The sequence below is a fragment of the Schistocerca piceifrons genome, chromosome X (genome assembly GCF_021461385.2).
Source record: "Schistocerca piceifrons isolate TAMUIC-IGC-003096 chromosome X, iqSchPice1.1, whole genome shotgun sequence".
NCBI classification, from domain to species: domain Eukaryota; kingdom Metazoa; phylum Arthropoda; class Insecta; order Orthoptera; family Acrididae; genus Schistocerca; species Schistocerca piceifrons.
The window spans coordinates 667856647-667874351 of NC_060149.1; the positions used below are offsets into that span (position 1 = coordinate 667856647).

The 17705-nt window shown below is 37.9% G+C and overlaps 1 protein-coding gene across 3 annotated transcripts in view; it reads right to left on the reverse strand.

The window, feature by feature from the left end:
* Positions 1 to 17705, reverse strand: part of LOC124722867 (myb-like protein O) — a 99697-nt gene that overhangs the window by 66187 nt on the left and 15805 nt on the right. For all 3 annotated transcript variants that reach the window (XM_047247997.1, XM_047247998.1, XM_047247999.1), the window contains exon 2: positions 12669 to 13523. In XM_047247997.1, the coding sequence (XP_047103953.1) occupies positions 12669 to 13523 (855 nt within the window). The remainder of the gene's footprint in view (positions 1 to 12668; positions 13524 to 17705) is intronic.

Here is a 17705-nt window from a genome sequence, read left to right on the forward strand (position 1 = left end):
ATATTCTGAACAGATGAAATATTTCAATCATGTCCCTTAATCTAAGTTCCACTCTTGAACATTGTATATTATGTTTCTTACATATCTTTTTAAAGCTATACTTCCTGAAGATAAGCTCTGTCTTGGAGAAAACTTATGATTTACCATTTACACTCATGAAACACATAATATCACATAATGCAGCAACCTATTTTCACCTGATGACAGTGGCAAAATACAGTCTCCATCAGACAATGAAAGCACCGACAGCCATACTATCTACAAGTCAACTACTGTCCAAGAGTCAAGGAAGTTGGTTGGAGCAGGCTCTACGGTGAATACATATCTCTTGATTGTGTGTACCGTGTACGATCACTAGGATTGACACACAGTGCTTCACGGAGAGAGGGTGGTCGAGTGAGGAAGAAGAGGGAGGATGTATGCAAACACCCACATAGGTGTTGTGTGTTCCTCAAATCATTATGACAATTCAGGAGTGATGGGCTTATGCACACTGCTGTTGAATTTATTGGTTCGCTACTTCACCACATGTACATATCCCTCACATAAGAACACTTCCACTATCTGGCTTAACAGTATCCTACTGCCAAGAAATATACATCAACTCAAATGGTTTTCAATGTACTGATATCTACAAAGGAAGATGATGGTTTAACACGCTGTCGATATCAAGGTCATTAGAGCTGGAGCACAAGCACAGATGGTTTCAAGAATGGAGAAGGAAACTGGCCATACTCTTTTGATGAAACCATCCCGGCATTTGCCTGCAATGATTTAGGGACATCACGGAAAATCTAAACCAGGATGGGTAGATCCAGATTTGAACCCTTGTCCTCCCGAATGCCTGTCCGGTGTGATAATCACTGCGCCACCTTGTTTGGTACTAATACCTAGCCATCAGCATGTATCATCAGTTCTATTGACTGCTGGTACAGGCACCATTTTTTCATGCTTTGATCATCCACTGGCAGTGTTTCTGTACTGATAATGAACACTGTGCCCTGCAAGTGTAATGAAACACTTTGAGTGTGATGAATTCTAAACCACACAGTGGGATTGTGGTTCTGTATTGTACAATTGCTCACTGATGGTGATCTTCCACCACTGAATCTGTTAGGGTACATTTACGCTGCACCCATGCTGCTGGCACTTTGCTATACACTTCCGGCACATCTCATGTCACTGCCAGCTGGTATCATTGTTACATTTACATTGCGACCACACTGCTCCCTGCCACCAGGAGTAATCCCACTGCAGCTGTTCACAAATCAAGCACAGCACTAGAAGAGTCAAACGTAGTGCTGCTGGAGTGATCCTTAAGCAGCCAATGGCAGCTCAAGCTTCAGGGCATTCGGCAATGGTGACAGCACAAAACACAAACCAGCTCAATATTATTGTCTGGCAAGGATCGTAGTGAGCAGCAATGGTGCATGTTAAATGGACTGGCAAGATGCAGTGGGCCAAACAGCGAGCAGTGAGAAGCATAAATGCACCCTTAGTCATCTGCTCCATTGTGGATTGTTAATCCCCAATTAAAATTTGCAACAGTCGACTGATGGCAGTGGTTTGCTGCTGCTCAAGCTCCTCGCACCCTTGCCATAGTATCAGATGAAAAGCCCAATTCTTGCATGACCTAGGAGATCAAGTGCTCTTTGCACTGGGCACCTATAATCTGATCGTGACCAAGAATGCTATGCTATGCTATAACATTGTAGCTATTGCACTTTCTCTTCCAGAGTGTAACAGTATTGTCCACTTAGCTTAAAAATTCTACATATGTCTTTTCCTTGCTCGTCTCACGGAAGTTTGGTGAAAATTACAGATACTCGAAGTCATATCCCTCGCAATGAGCCATCATGCAACATTGTGGAGCCGATAAACTTCATCTCACTTTAAAAGAGAAGAGTCCAACTACAGCTTGATCATGATCATCAATAATGGACTGCATAGCTAATTGAGAGCAATCCTAATGACAATTTTCTATCCAAACACTTAGCAACTTGTTGGCTGCTGCTTTTAAAATTCTGACTAAGACCTGATTGATTGACCATCTAGAGAAACCAATTTCAGAAATTTTAAAATCACTAAACAGCTTAAGAATACGTGCCAAAATAAAAGCAAGGCATTGGCAACACAACAAAAACCACCATTTTTATAGTATTCTACTTTCCACCACTTATACATGATAGTCTAGCAAAAATTTCATAGCAAAACCCACTCACAAATTCTTGTTCCTCATGAATTTAGTGATGCTAGCCTGAAATTACTATCAAAAAACTGGAAAAGTGCGAGTAGGACTCACACCCTGAGGGTTCCCTAAAAACTTAGTTGTGTATATAGATGATGATGATGATGATGATATTAATAATAATATTTTCATGTGGCTCTATGGTCTGCTGCATGTCTTTGCATTGGATGCCCTTTCGTGACTTGCATGTCACTAATGTACCTCAGTTACCCAACCAGGAAAAAGGAACTGTCAGTTTCACTCGGAATCTGAACCACATGTTGTTTCTGGTAAATCTTCACACTGTTGACAAGAAAAACTAAGAATGAAAAATTCGAAGTTCAACTGATATTCGATTCTTTGGCTTCTCTGTTTCCAGGCACACACTATACTGCTAGATGACCAGGCCTGACGTGTATATAGATAGCTCATCTATAGATTTTGGTAAGTGAGTTTATGAGTATCAAAATATGTGACACATATGGCCGTATTTTTTATTGCAATGACTTTAAAAGCTTAAATTGTTTAAATCACCAAGAGGCCACAGGCCCGACTATTTGACATGAATTTCAACTTGACACCTCTATGCATTACTGACAAAAAGGGAACTTAACAGTCAGACTGACAGCCCAGAGAACAAAGTGATACTGTAACAGTTGTGTTTTTTCCAAACTGAGGTACTGAATCTTAATAAAAAAAGTCATTCTAATAACACTGTGGGCAGAAAATTTTGTATGATGATTGCCTTTCTCATATTTGCCATGTTGGTGGCATAGAGCACCAGTGAGCATACTAAATGACTGCAGAGATTAACAGTCAATGTACACATATATTGTTCATTAGCTAAACCAGCTCCACTACTTATGTAATTATCAATAGTGTTCATCTACTCCAGTTTCAGAGAGGACTCTAGAAGGATACCTGAGGGGATGCACACTTCCACTACATACTGATGCAGTCACCAGCTCAGAAGTAATATGGGCTATTGAGAATGACTTAAGTGTCTGATCTCAGTTCAGTTTAACCAATAAATAATATATGTGAGCACTGTCTGTTAACTTCTGTAATCTATTGTCTTGCTTTGTACAATAATGCACTCATCACACACAATTTACGAAAATAACTGTGGATATCTCTCGTTATGTAACACTGTTGATGCACTTTATTATATTATCTGATTCAGGAATCACAAATCAATACATAATTTTACCACAGCTACTATCCCCTATTAGATCACAGAGTGCTAATTTGCATTGGCTGCTTAGATGTGACAGTATTAGTTTAGTGAGGAAAGTTTTTCCTTTAACACTGGGTGCATGCAGGAAAGGCATTTTACTCATAATCAGTATTAATACTGTGACAAATAACCAAATATTGCACACGGCTGCACTGCTCAGCCAAAATGTCATTTTGGATTATTCTACCCAATTCAGGCATTCACAGTTGTCCTCACATTCTTGGTCTCAAAATTCCTCCACACTTTTAGAATTTCTTAATAACTGAAGAATGTTCGATTCATCCCTACAAGGCACTGTTTGAAAGGAAAAACAAAATGTTGGTCATAAACCTCACATTGTCATAGGTTGTCAGCAAAGCCTGAAATCAAATATATAATTCTGAACCAATGTAATTTGCAGCGAAGGCAACTAGTAACTAAGTGAAACAGTCATCAGTTCAGAGGTTGGTCGGAACACCACAGTGTTTTACTCCATTTGACACAAAGTTTATGCCCTCGTCTTAATTTTACCTATAGGTTGACATGCACAGACACAAGTCAGATCTACAATATTGCATACAAATTCAAACTAAGGTGCAACTTGTCATTTCATATATGTATATGCAGAGCATTGCCAGAAAAATTAGTCACGCTACATGCTTAAAAAAAAAAAAGTGACTACGTAGTCTCATACCCATGAGTCAATTAGGCAAAGTCAAATGATGTCCACCAGGTAGAACTGAATCAAGGTTCAAAATAATTTCCTCCCAATGCTTGTACCCATTTTTATGATAGGAATGCATTTACTGTCCACACAGTATTCCTTGCATTTCATGCAAAAGTTTATAGGTAGATATTGATGCATCTTCTTCCACATTATCTAACGTCATCTCTTCTAACTCTACTGTGTGAACAATTCTTTGTTGATAACCATGTCCAGTTTTCTTTGGCTCAAATGACACAGTTTCTAATAAGTGTCTACAAACAGCAATTAATTTCTTGCAACTGGGAGTGTGCCCGTTTCACACTGCTGTGAAAATTGATCTGTGCATTTGCTCATTATTCTGGGCACTATACCATGCTGTACCAAACACTGAAAGCATATCTATGAGTTCCTGCAACAATTAATACTCTCAGTGGTTCACTCCATCATAGACACATCACTTACAACTGTCTACTATTTTTCATGGTAGCATCACTGATGTCAATATGGCAGGCAATTGTTTGTTATGAAATATAAGCAGCTTACACACACTGCTCACCCAAGAGCTATACTGCCTGAAATATTCATTCCTAAACTTTGGTATCTGGTCTCAAAATACTCAGTGTAGCATACTCAACCATATACACAACTTTCACCCTAAAGGTGAGGAGCATCCTGTATCTGTCACTCACATACTGAAATACATGCGGTACCGAACTAGCACATATCAAATTCAAATAATCATACGTAATTTTTCTGTGACTAATCACACTCCTACTTAGCATTACCGAGAGTTCCAATGAATAATCCCAGAAAATTCTATAAAAGTACGTTCAGTGCATTTGATGTTAATAGCACTAATAAGCAAGCTAAACAAACAATTGATCATCCCAAGGAAACACATTAATACTGTGCAACTCTGCCTCCAGTCTTGATAATGTCCTCAAATTCAGCGAACAGGAGAGTTCACGAATTTCTTAAGGTGTGGCAATATCCAGCTGAAACCATTCATCAATGATCAGCTCCCTCAGCACCCTAACTGTGAGAATGTCGCTTGCTACATTTTACCTGTTGTTCAAAACAGCAGCAGTTATATTACATGGGATTATGATTGGGTGATGTAGGGAGCCAGTCAAAGTGCAACAAAGGCCAAGTGTTCATCAACCCAGGAGAGAGAGGGGGTGTGGACTGAGTGTGCCCAAGTCACAGTACTTTTAAAATACCCCCAAAATATCAAAGAACTAACTCTGCTCTGAACTACACCCTCCACATACTGCAGATCAAACACCTTCTTGGACTGTCAATGCACTTGATACCTCATATCGTACAAAAAGAGCCAATATCGCAACTGTCAGACCACACCACATGCCTCCAGCCAAATACTACCTACTTTTGGTAACGCAATGGCCTCATGCAAGGTATCTGACTCCAAATGTCCATCGTATGCAGTTACCTTTGCAACATTCACTCACAAACTGGTTGAGATGGACCTGCATTCACTTACAGTAGCAATTCCTGTCGGGTTTGTAACTGATGTGTCATTCATCTCTACTGTCTTCATCAGTTCATACCTTTTTAAGACCACTATTCTTACACTGTACTGCATGGCTACAAGAGGTTCACCATCGCTCTAAGTTGGACTGTCTCCCTAGATACACCAAAAAATCTGGCAATTTGGCTCACGTTGTTGCCATGGGCAAGTCCAAACATAATAGCTCCCTTCTGCAGTTGTCACGCATATGTGTTGACCCATCTTTCTGAGCTGATTTCATACAACCAAATGGCACATACACATTAATTCACTCCCATGATTTAAGTCAGCAGTGGAGGGTCATATGACCGCCTGGTACCAGTTCTACAAGATCCACAGCACTCCAATGTGACGAGTGCGCTCATTTGAAATGGTGTCTAAAATTTTGTGCAGTAAGGTTATAACAACATCCCAATTTTGTAATTACAGAGAATGAACTGATAACATAGAAAGTTTTGTGAAAAAAGAATGTCATATTAGCAATTTGTAAAGCTAAATATCCATTGTGTATCTGACCAGGGGACTTCAAACTTCCAGTTAGGGTGTTTGAAAGTAAACACAGCATCAAATTGAGCGTGTATTTTGTTGCGTAACAACATATTAAGTGGACAGCCAATTTAAATCCAGTCACATGTGGGATAAAGAAACTGCACATGGCAGACGTAAGAAAATAGAGGAGCAGTTAAAACAGTGACATCAGAAAAACCAATATCAAGTGAGTGCTTTGCAAATTACTGTATGCATACAATTACGAACAATTGAAAGAGTTCATGCATCTGCTATTTACTGCTATCAAAAACATGCAAAAGTGAAATTTCCCATAAACAGAGGTAGTTTTAAAACAAACGGTACACGACGACGTGAAATAATGCGACATTGCTGAAAATCTCTCTCAGCAGCTGAACCTAAGCAGTAAGTGTCCAGTGCACTGAAACAATACTATCAACTGGCAGATTCAAAGGGGTAAATGGAGGAGTGTGGGAACTTGCATAACAGCCGCACTCAGGCTGCCCAGTGCAACATCCTTGATCGTTACCGTGCCATGCGGATTTGATCTTGGTCTGGCTTACCTTCCTCTCTTGCAAGCTAGCATGATGTGAATTATGCTCTACGAGCAAGTCTACTGTAGCATTCAGCATTGACATAAAAATACAAACTTTGAGAACAGGTAGTTGAATTACTTCTACATGTTCTAGAACACTGCATACCACATGTATGGCATGGGGCATACATCATGTGTTACAATAACCCCACATGACTCCATGTGGGGGGAAAACAGAGGACTTTGAGCTACTAGCACAATAAATTCATTTATATCATGGCTCCTAAAAAGATACTCAATGAAGGACAGGATTCAAGGCCCCTTCAGCCATTTGCGCAATTGTTTCCTGCAACTGCAAAACCTGTATGGTGTTTTTGTAATTTGTTATTTTATCTCCTTGGAATGATCTGATATGTATAGTGTATTCACTCGGAGACATGTAGATAAGTAGTTTCTTATAAATGATTCAGCACAGCATTATATTTCAGAGATTTGGAAGTAGCTGTCCCATTTCTGTATCAAATACTATTAATGGTCTTAGTTTCTCCATTACTTAATACTAATTTTAACAGGACATGGATACTGTCTGAAAGACATTTCATACTCAAGTTCATTATATATATTTGTTTCTAAATCCTTTGTTATATAAAAACAATATTTTATAAAAATGCTACAGGAACAGTCACAGTAATATGCTTTTCTGTGATCAGTAGCTCTGTCCTATCAAAGAATGTACAGAATTTGTATTATTATTATTATTATTATTATTATTGATGTCCAATTCCAGGACCATTTATGCTGGACATCTTAAAAACAATGATTACTCTGGGACATTAGACAATCTCATTCCATGCCAAGTTTTAGATTGTTACAGTTCCAGCAAAACAGACTAGAATTTATTTGCACACAATATAATACCAGGAACACCTTAAACTGCCCCCAAGAGCCAAATAATTCATTTCTGGGGGGTTGAATATATTTCTGACCAAATAAGTGTTTTTCAGAAATGTTAGTTTACTTACAGTGTTTATTTCATATCAATACTGAAACAACACAAAAATATATGGTAATTTAATAAAAATCTGCAGCTACAACCGAAGCAGCACATACTTTAACCACTCTTGAAACAAATGCAGCTACAACATAGATTTAACTACATGCATTAAAACAGTTAAGATATATGGTAGTTTCTGTCGTGTGTATTAAAAATATCTATATAATAACTCAAGCATTTTCTATCACAGATTAAAATTTTAAAATAGTATGTCCCAAAAGATGAAAGGGATAACTGAAATACATTTATTTTTAAATGCAGCCAAATCCTATCTCTTAAATTTTGGATACAACATAATTAAACATTAGAGACCTCAAGAGTATGAATTAGTAATAAAAAGGGTGATCGCTAGTGCATAACACCTATGTCTAACCACTCAACGTCTTGCTTTCCATGAATGGATGTTCACTTGGTTTTTCAGAAAGGCAGAAAGGAAGACATGGAGATGTAACAGAGACGTGGCAGCATGGTCATGGTCTTAAGTCATCTGCATGTGTGTGGGGTTGTGGGCAGTGAAAACCATGAAGAGACTACATTAACAGTGTATAATCCTTTACATTAAACTAAGTTGTTTCAAATATGTGCAAATACAAGAGAACTGTATGTTGTATATAACTCAATTAGATATAGTAGTTCATTTGTTAAGACACAATCTCAGAATCAGGAAGATGGTGGCTCGTGCTATCACCATACCGATTTATGTTTTCCTAAACCACTTCAGACAAATTCCATTATGATTCTTTCAACTTAACTGTGGCCAAATACTTTTCTTGTCCTCTTCTCATTGAACAAGTGTGTATTTTCATCACTGTATATATGACATATGTTTTCTTTGTATTAAGCTGACATATACCATATATTTTTGAATGATCCTTAGATGTCTAAATTACTGACACCAGCATAAAAAATATTTTACAAGCAAGGGTCAGACCATGGACACGGCACCAGAGGACAGCTGAGATGGATGTGGACAGTGCTAGAGCTGCCCCTGCCAGGCACAGACCACAGACGGAGCACCTGATGTGATGAGAAGCACAAACTGAGCACATAGCACCATCCAGGCATAAATACTGGACTTCATCCACCCAAGGACCTGTCTCAGGGAGCACCTGAAGAAGACAGTGGCTCATGCCATACAAACACCTGATGCGAACAACAAGCCTAAGACCTGATTATTCAACATGTCAACATAATAAGAGGCTCTCTTATTTAATATATGTAAGTCATGATTAAAAGAACAAAAACAAGAACTAACTTTAACTCCAAAACTCAGTTACTGTCTAGTCATTCACCTGAATCTGAGAAAAAGCATTCACATAGTATTTTTTTATCTTTGGGGCTGTGGAAAATAAAGATGATCATCATATAATACTGGCTCATCTGAAAAATACCTTGAATATTTTGTGAATCAGGCTGGCAGCATATCTACAAGTAACAAACTGACCTGGTCTCTTCACATCAGTTACTGTAGAGAAGGGAATAGTGGCTGTAAGGTAGTGTGAGCCAACGGCAATGGCTGTTGACAGAGATGTTCAGGAATGTGGGAAAACATTATAGTGCTATTAGAAACTGACTGCTGATTATCTGCAGAGCCTACATGAAAATTCATATCTGGAGTTGAAAATGTGGGAGACCAATGGCAATCATTATAAAGCATTGTGAAGGATGCTACAAAAAGACAGGTGGCAAGCAAGGTTGTGAGAGACGGAAAGACCCATATTTCAACAGCTACATTAGAAAGTTACTACAAAAGCAGATAGTTTTACCCAATGTGTGAACAAAGAGTTTTGTTAAAAAACATAATCTGAATGAAGTTAAAACGGGAGTAAGAAGAGCAAGACTAGAAGTCAATGAATTAAAAGCTATATGAGGTTAGGGGAAGGAGAAGGGATGGGGGTAGGGGAATGAAAAAGTAAGGGAATGAGAAAGGTTAGGGTTTTACATCCTATTGAGGAGACTGATCACACGTTCAGATGTGACAAGGATGAAGAAGGCAATATGAGTAAGTACTATCCAGTAAATACTGCATTTTCAGTCTGGAACCGCATGACCGCTACGGTCACAGGTTCGAATCCTGCCTCAGGCATGGATGTGTGTGATGTCCTTAGGTTAGTTAGGTTTAAGTAGTTCTAAGTTCTAGGGGACTGATGACCACAGATGTTAAGTCCCATAGTGCTCAGATCCATTTGAACCATTTGAAATACTGCATTCCTTGACTTAAAAAAACATTAAATACACTGTTGTTCTGTGGGAAAAAAAGAATGAGGCAATGAAATGTTGGAACTGCCTTGTGACTAAACAGTAGGTTTTCAAACAGAAATCAGCTTGTCACTCTCAATAGAAAGAAATCTTCAGATATGGAAGATGTTTTAGGTGCACCTCTACAGGACTATAGAGATGGGTTTGTTATTGCTTGTGGTATGCACTGATGAGCCGAAACATTATGCCCATTGCCCACTGAGAGACTAGTCGCCACCTCATGGCACTGGGGGCCCATGACACAATAAGGAAAGTATGTAAGTTGAGTACAGATGAAACGGAATTCTAATGATGATATGGGCTGTAAATGGAGAACATCGGGCTCCACAACAGATGACCCCTACGTGTTCCATGTTGACCCAAGGACTCCAATAATTTCAATTGCAGTGGCTTTGGAATCATTGTGATTGGACCATGAACCAGTGGAAACACGTTGCCTGATTGGATGAATCATGTTTCTTGTTACACCAGGTTGATGGTTATTTCCAGATATGCCATCGCCCAGGCAAATGGCTGCTCTACTATTTGGTATTTCTTTTTCTGTTGACATACATCTGTGTCTCACTTACAGAACTAATTTTCCCAGTCAGTGTACCATGAAACTACACTATACACTCACAAATAATCAAGTTCGAGATAGCTGCTGAGAGGGTTAACTCTTGTCTTCATGGTGAACAGAATAGTTGTGTGTGTCACGTGACCGAGATGCTGTCGGACCTAGCACTGATTGTCATGGTGACAGTCTAGCATGGGATGGACAGGACACAGAATATCAGCACATTGGATTGTGTCGTATGATGGATGGCTTATGCACGGGATACTGCACTACCAATGTCTTGCAGCCACTAATCATCTTATATGTCACAATCAGTACCCATATCCACAGAAAAACCCCTCAGATAACATCAATAGCTGTGGGCAATATGTTCACGACCAGAGTCAGCATCAAACACTATGTACTGTAATAGCACATAGCTGAGTCACAGTTCAGCAAATCACTTATAAACTTAATGCCCTACAACTGGTGAAGAGCCGTACCATCAACACCATATCCTTACTATGGAGTGTGGAAGAAACCTCCCCATGTATGTCACCTAAGGCACACATTAGCAGAAAGAACTCGATTTGTTAGAATGGCACTATCTTGACAGATGGTAGTGGTATACTCAAACAGGAGTGATTACAGAGGATGAAACATGCCTTTTGATACATCTGGTATCATCCCTCAGCAGCACATAATTCAAGAATCTCCTATTTGATCATATTTTCCCTCCACATGTACCCTAAGAAACCCACTGTACTAGCCCCTCTCTCCTGCATTATATGAAAGTGTTCTGAGGAACACTCCAGGGATGTAATGTATATTCAACACATCAGTCCTACAGACAGCTTCAAGCAAAATGTGAAAGTTTCTTGAGCTATTGGCTGTGGCTGACCTATCATGGATCAGGATGGCTTTGCAACTGTTTTTGTTTCGTGTATCACTGTCCTCATCAATCTGGGTGAATGGAGTGTTACACACTATTAAGCAGGTGTGTGTAATGTAAGAAAATATTACTGACTTACAGCTAAATTTATATTTCTGATAGTCTTCAAAAATTTTTTACTAGATATGGTCTGTGAGACAAGTTTTATTTTAGTAAACTTGCCACATATTACTTCTTAAACACAATGGTCATTTCCTTTTCCTGAAGAATATGGCAACAATATCCTTCACTCACACTTCAAAATCAATTTTTACACATATATGTATCAAATATACTTTACAAATGAATGTTCTTATTTTCTCCAATTGAAGTGTCTTCTTTTATTGATGTGTTACATTGCTAACAAATGAGTATCAAGCAAGCACAATATTGCAGTAGCACTAACACCTGTTTTAACAAAATTGGAGAGAAGGAAGATAAGAGCTTAATACTCTGTTGAATATGAGTTTGTTAGAAATAGAGCATATTCTGGGATTGGATAAGAATGGGGAAGGGAACCATCAACCTTGTGCTTTTCTACCAACTGTCCTAGCTAACGCTAGCAATGTTTAAACATTTTACATCTTTATAAAAATGTTCCATTTCTTTCATGTTGGTCCTATGTATGCCAAAGGAAATTTGTAAAGTTATACCAATGTGCTTGTGAGAAAAATACTGCTGTTCGAGAGACCTGTCATTTTGAAGAGACATATATTTGGTCATACTGAAGTATCATAAAATTAACCTGAAAAGTTCATAATTAGTAACTGCTTCTAAAGTAGGGATGGAAGTCTGAAACATCAGATACAAATTTGGCTGTTTTTTGCCTCGGGAATCAATAAAATGTATAGTAATATAGCAATCAATCATTACTGATGTGCAAATAATTTCTCTCCACAGATGTAAAACTGCAGTCTAAATAGCTAACAAGGAAGTTCAATTCATGGTGTAAATCATATGAAGTACTTTTAAGAAGGATATTTTCATAATCCAGTGTAAGAGGAAAGTTTTATCTATGGTGAACTTTTTGTTTACTCCCACCCTACACACACACACACACACACACACACACACACACACACACACACACACACACACACTTGAACGTCCAAAACGTAACATGACTACAAGAGCAGAAAACAAAAATTCAATGAAAACATTTGCACTTACGGTTTCGGTGCAGTTTGAAGAAATCAGCAATCTGTAAATTAAGTCGTTTTGAAACAACTTCTGCATCAGGATCAACATCTTCATAATCATCATCGTCATCATCATCATTGTCAACATCATCATCATCATCGTCGTCGTCGTACAGATCCCCATCATCGTCATCATACAGATCACCATCATCATCATCATTATCACCAGTACCATTGTTATCATAATCATATTCAGATCCATCACTTGAATACACGAAAATTTTTCTTGCAAAAGCAACATTCTTCCGAAAAGTGTAATTCTGCTGTACTCTCATATAATCTGCAATTCCACACAAACGCGCAACCAATTTTGGAGATTCTGTGCGCTGTGATGTACTGCATGTTGCCTCTGATGTATTCTGTTCATTAGATGGTTTGGCGGAATCCTGACAATTTTCTGATTCTGTTTCTGTGGCTGTTTGGTCAACCTTACGCTTTTTTATATCTGATTCCTCTGTTGTGTGATTTGGCAAGGAATCTGAATCTGCTGAACGCTTTGCTCGCTTCTTTTTAATGGCAAGATCACTAGATTCATCTGTTTTATGTTCATTATCGGAACCTTGTGAGGTTACAGTACATGACAATCCATTTGATGAATGATTTGGAGGAGCTTTTTGAAAATGTTTCTTATTACTCTGTAATCTGCAGTGAGTACGGGCACCTACTTTGGCTTTTTTACCATTTGTGCTGCTCCGTATGTGCCTTTTTAAAATAGGTAACCGGGTCTTCTTTCTCAATGGTTCGGCTCCACAAGAATTATATTCTACATCATCTAATGCTCTTTTCAGTGAACTCATGCACATTTCCTTCTGTAAATCTGAAGTATCTGAAAAGGCAAGGAATAACTTTCATTACATCTCTGTTAAACATAATCTTAATTAATACATTAAAGGAAATACTAGTTTTCCACTTCACATGTTGGATTAAAAAGCAGGAAACTGGTATGTGATTAAATTTAAACAGTTGCATAATATCAAAATGTGTTTCCTTTTTGATATTACTGTTACAGCCTGTCATGCACTAACAGAAAATTTAGTTGGTTGGTTGATTTGGGGTGATGGGACCAAACAGTGATGACATCAGTCCTGTCGAATTAGGGAAGTATGGGGAAGGAAGTCGGCCATGCCCTTTCAAAGGAACCATCCCGGCATTTGCCTAAAGCAATTTAGGGAAATCATGGAAAACCTAAATCAGGATGGCTGGATGTGAGTTTGAAGCACCATCTTTCTGAACACCAGTTTGTGGTTCTGTCAACAAAGTAAAACACTCTACACTGGTGGTATGCGGTGTTGCATGGTGGCTACTTCACTGGGTAGCTTTCCTAATCAGCAGCCCATATGGGCAAACCAACTGCGACTTTACCCGATTCTGTTCAAGTCTTAGGGTAACTAGGTTATGCACATCTCTGTTTAAAATTAGTAGTTCAGTAACATGATAGGGTCAAGCTGATCGTCTGCTTCCATTCTCAACAGCCAACTCCCAACAAATAAAAAACTGTAGCTGCGATCCTGCAGTCAAAAAGTCTATACTTTGACTAGAATTACAAATTAACAAAATAAACAGAATATTAAATAAAAGATAAGTGAATAACTTAATAAAAAAGAGTTCTATTCTAACATCAGTAACTGATGTAGACATCATCAGAGAATTCTGTTGAATAATGTTTATTAAGAAAGTAAATCACAAATACAAGGAACCACAAATACACGGAAAGTGGTCTTAAAATAACCAGTTATAATACAGACAAAAAATAATTTTACCAGATGGAGAAAATTTGTATTGAGAGTGTTATGAGTATGGTAGCAAAATTCCCAAGCTAAACTGTCATCCAAGACAGCCAAAAAACTAAATCCATTTCATGATCACAATAAACGAAATATTTGCAAGCTCAAAATAATTCAGAGTTCAATATAACAATTTACACAATAACACACAAGAGATAACAAGTAAAAACTCATACTCTGTCTATTCTCAATTCCATAACGCAAGCTGATAAGTTAAAGGGTTCTGCACTGGAGCACACCACGACCTCACAAAAGTTAGGGTCCCTTCAAAAATTAAAAGTATTGTAGCAGCTGAGCACTGCCCAGAATCTATCACCCACATGACCGAATATCACACTACATCCACAGGCAGGTCTACCTTCCTTAAGAACTTGATATAAAGTGTCTTCAATCACTCCTCTCAGTGCACCACTCTAACAGTGTCTGTCTCCACTTTACTCCAGTTGTGTTCTGCCACTGCCTAATTCTCATTGGCTGAAGGCCATCCCCACCAAAATACATAGTTTGAAAATTCTACAGACATTATTCTGACTCAACATGACCACTTTATGCATTAAACTTATACATTACAACAATATTAAAATAAAAGAAATGTTATACACGTTTGTCCACAATTAGACCATTCACAAATAATATTTTTGTTGTAGGTGTTCTTGGTGATATATTGTGCTCTAGTCAATTTGTTTATTCTGTTACGCCATGTTGTCTTTTCATTGAGGTTATATGTTATGATTTCTCCCAGATATTTAAATTTATCTACAATTTTGATTTCTTGGTTTCCTATGGCAATTTTGTTTATGAGTGGTGGGTCAGTTAACATGATGACTGTTTTTTCAAAAGATAATCCAAGACCAATTTTTTGTGCTATTTCCTGTAGTGAGATAACTTGTTGTTTGGTTTCCTGAATACTGTTGGACAAGAGAGCAAGGTCATCAGCAAATCCCAGACAATTTAAACTTATGTTGTCTTTGGGTCTTCCAATTTGGATGTTCTTTCGGTTAGTCTTGTACCATTCCCTCATTATGTATTCTAAAGCACGGTTGAACAGCAGGCGTGCCAAGCAATCTCTCTGTCTTAAACCTGTTTTTACAATGAATGGTTCAGAGAGTTCACCCCTGAACTTGACTTTTGATACAGTGTTGGTTAAGGTGATTTCTATCAATCTGATTAATTTTGGTTGGAGCCTGAAATTTCTTAAGATTTTTAACACTGAAGGTCTATGGGTGCAGTCATACGCTTTTTTAAAGAAGAGGTTTATTTCGTTTCTTTTAATATGCTATGGCTAATTTTAAAGTGATGATCTGTTCTGCACAGTTTCTCCAACGTCTGAGGCCTCCTTGGTATTCACCTAATTCTTCCTCTAGTTGCTCTTTGATTCTCTTGTATAGATTCTGGAGAAAATCTTGTATGTGCAGTCTAAGACAGAGATACCATGGTAATTATCTGGGTTGCTTTAATATGTAACTGTGATTTACTGTAGTACTTCTAAGAGTTGTAAGTAGCCATATTTTAGATGGTCTGACACTCCACCTTTTTTGGCGCATCATCTGTTCTTCAGCTGAACAAGCAATGACCATCCAAATTGCATGCATTGGCAATTTTCACATTTCCGGCCATGTTAACTGCCTTTGTATCTGTGCCAGACGATACCAGATGCTTTGCTGGACTAGCTGCGGTGCACCTTGGGCCCTCTGGCTAGCACTCCACAGCACAAACAAATTCACATCAACTCATACCAATTCTAAGCAGCTGATTAACTCACTACATACACATAAAGTTGAAGGTATTGGCAAACTGGTCTCTTGTTGGGAGAAATGTGTTTATCACTGGGGTGACTATGTTGAGAAATACGTAAGTAGACCTGAAGAATAAAGATGTAGAATGTTCATTCCAAGAACGGGTTACAATAGTTGTTTGGGTGGTTTCACTGTGAAATTCTTTATGTTTTCCAGCTTAAAAGGAAAATGGGATTTGTTTTTAACTGATGTGTTTTACCATATATCCAGTGATGATAGTTTATGACCGAAACCAGTAGATGATGTAGGGTTCTCAATTGATGAAAACATTAAATAACATAATATTGTGTTGAGAAATGACTATGTAGGTGTTGAGGTTGACATTAGTAATAACTTCCTGAATACTTTTAGCATGGTACAAATGGAAACACTGCTTCTAGGCCATCAAAAATTTCAGCATCAATTTTAGACCATGTACTAACAGATACTGATAGGAAAAATTGTATAGTATTTATAAAAGATGATGGCATTTCTGATCATTACTGCCGGACAATAAGGCTAAAGAAAGGCTTGGTAAAACCTGCAAAACAGCAAGACTGCAAAAGGATTTCTCAGAGTGCAAGTTACATACTTTTCTAGGCACTTGGGAACAAATCTGAGATGCACTGTATATAGAAAACAATGTAGATGTGAAGTTCTCTGAATTATGCGCACTGTTTATATTTATTTTTGAGGAAGTATTTCTAAAAGTAGCCACTTTGACAGCAGTGATCAAGGACAATAGATGGATACCTGCGAGTATTAAAAAGTCCTCCCACACACTAAAAATTTCTCAGTTCCTTGCAAAAGCACTACAGTACTCCACAGTTCATAAGTCACTATCATAGGTACAAAAAGGGTACTGCTTGATGCAAAAAAAAAAAACATTAAATTACAAAATAATACACAACACAGAAAATAAAAGCAAGGCTGTATGGTATGTCAGAAAATGAGAATCTGGTAAATGTAGACAAGTGTAGTAATAGTAATATAATAATAATAGTAGTAGTAGTAGTAGTAGAAGTAGTAGTAGCAGTAGTAGTAGTTGTTGTTGTTGTTTTATTTATCTGTAGTTCTCTTTTACAAGGATATTGAACATTCCTTGGTATTACAATTTAAAAACAACAATAAAGTGATCCATATATATAGATTTACAAGCTACAATGACAAGGATGGGACATGTAGTCATCTGTGGCTTTATAACAGGAACAATGCCTGCATTTGTCTGGAATAATTTAGGGAAATTGTGGCTAACCTATATCAGGATGGCTGGATGAAGATTGGCATCTCCACCCTCCCAAATACAAGGACACACTGTTTAAAACAGTGCTACCATAGTGTACAACACTGTTTTATAAATAAGTTATGTAATAATGATAACAGGATAATGCTACACTCTTCATTCATTTCTCACCCCCCAGTCAAAGTACACACTACACACATTATTTT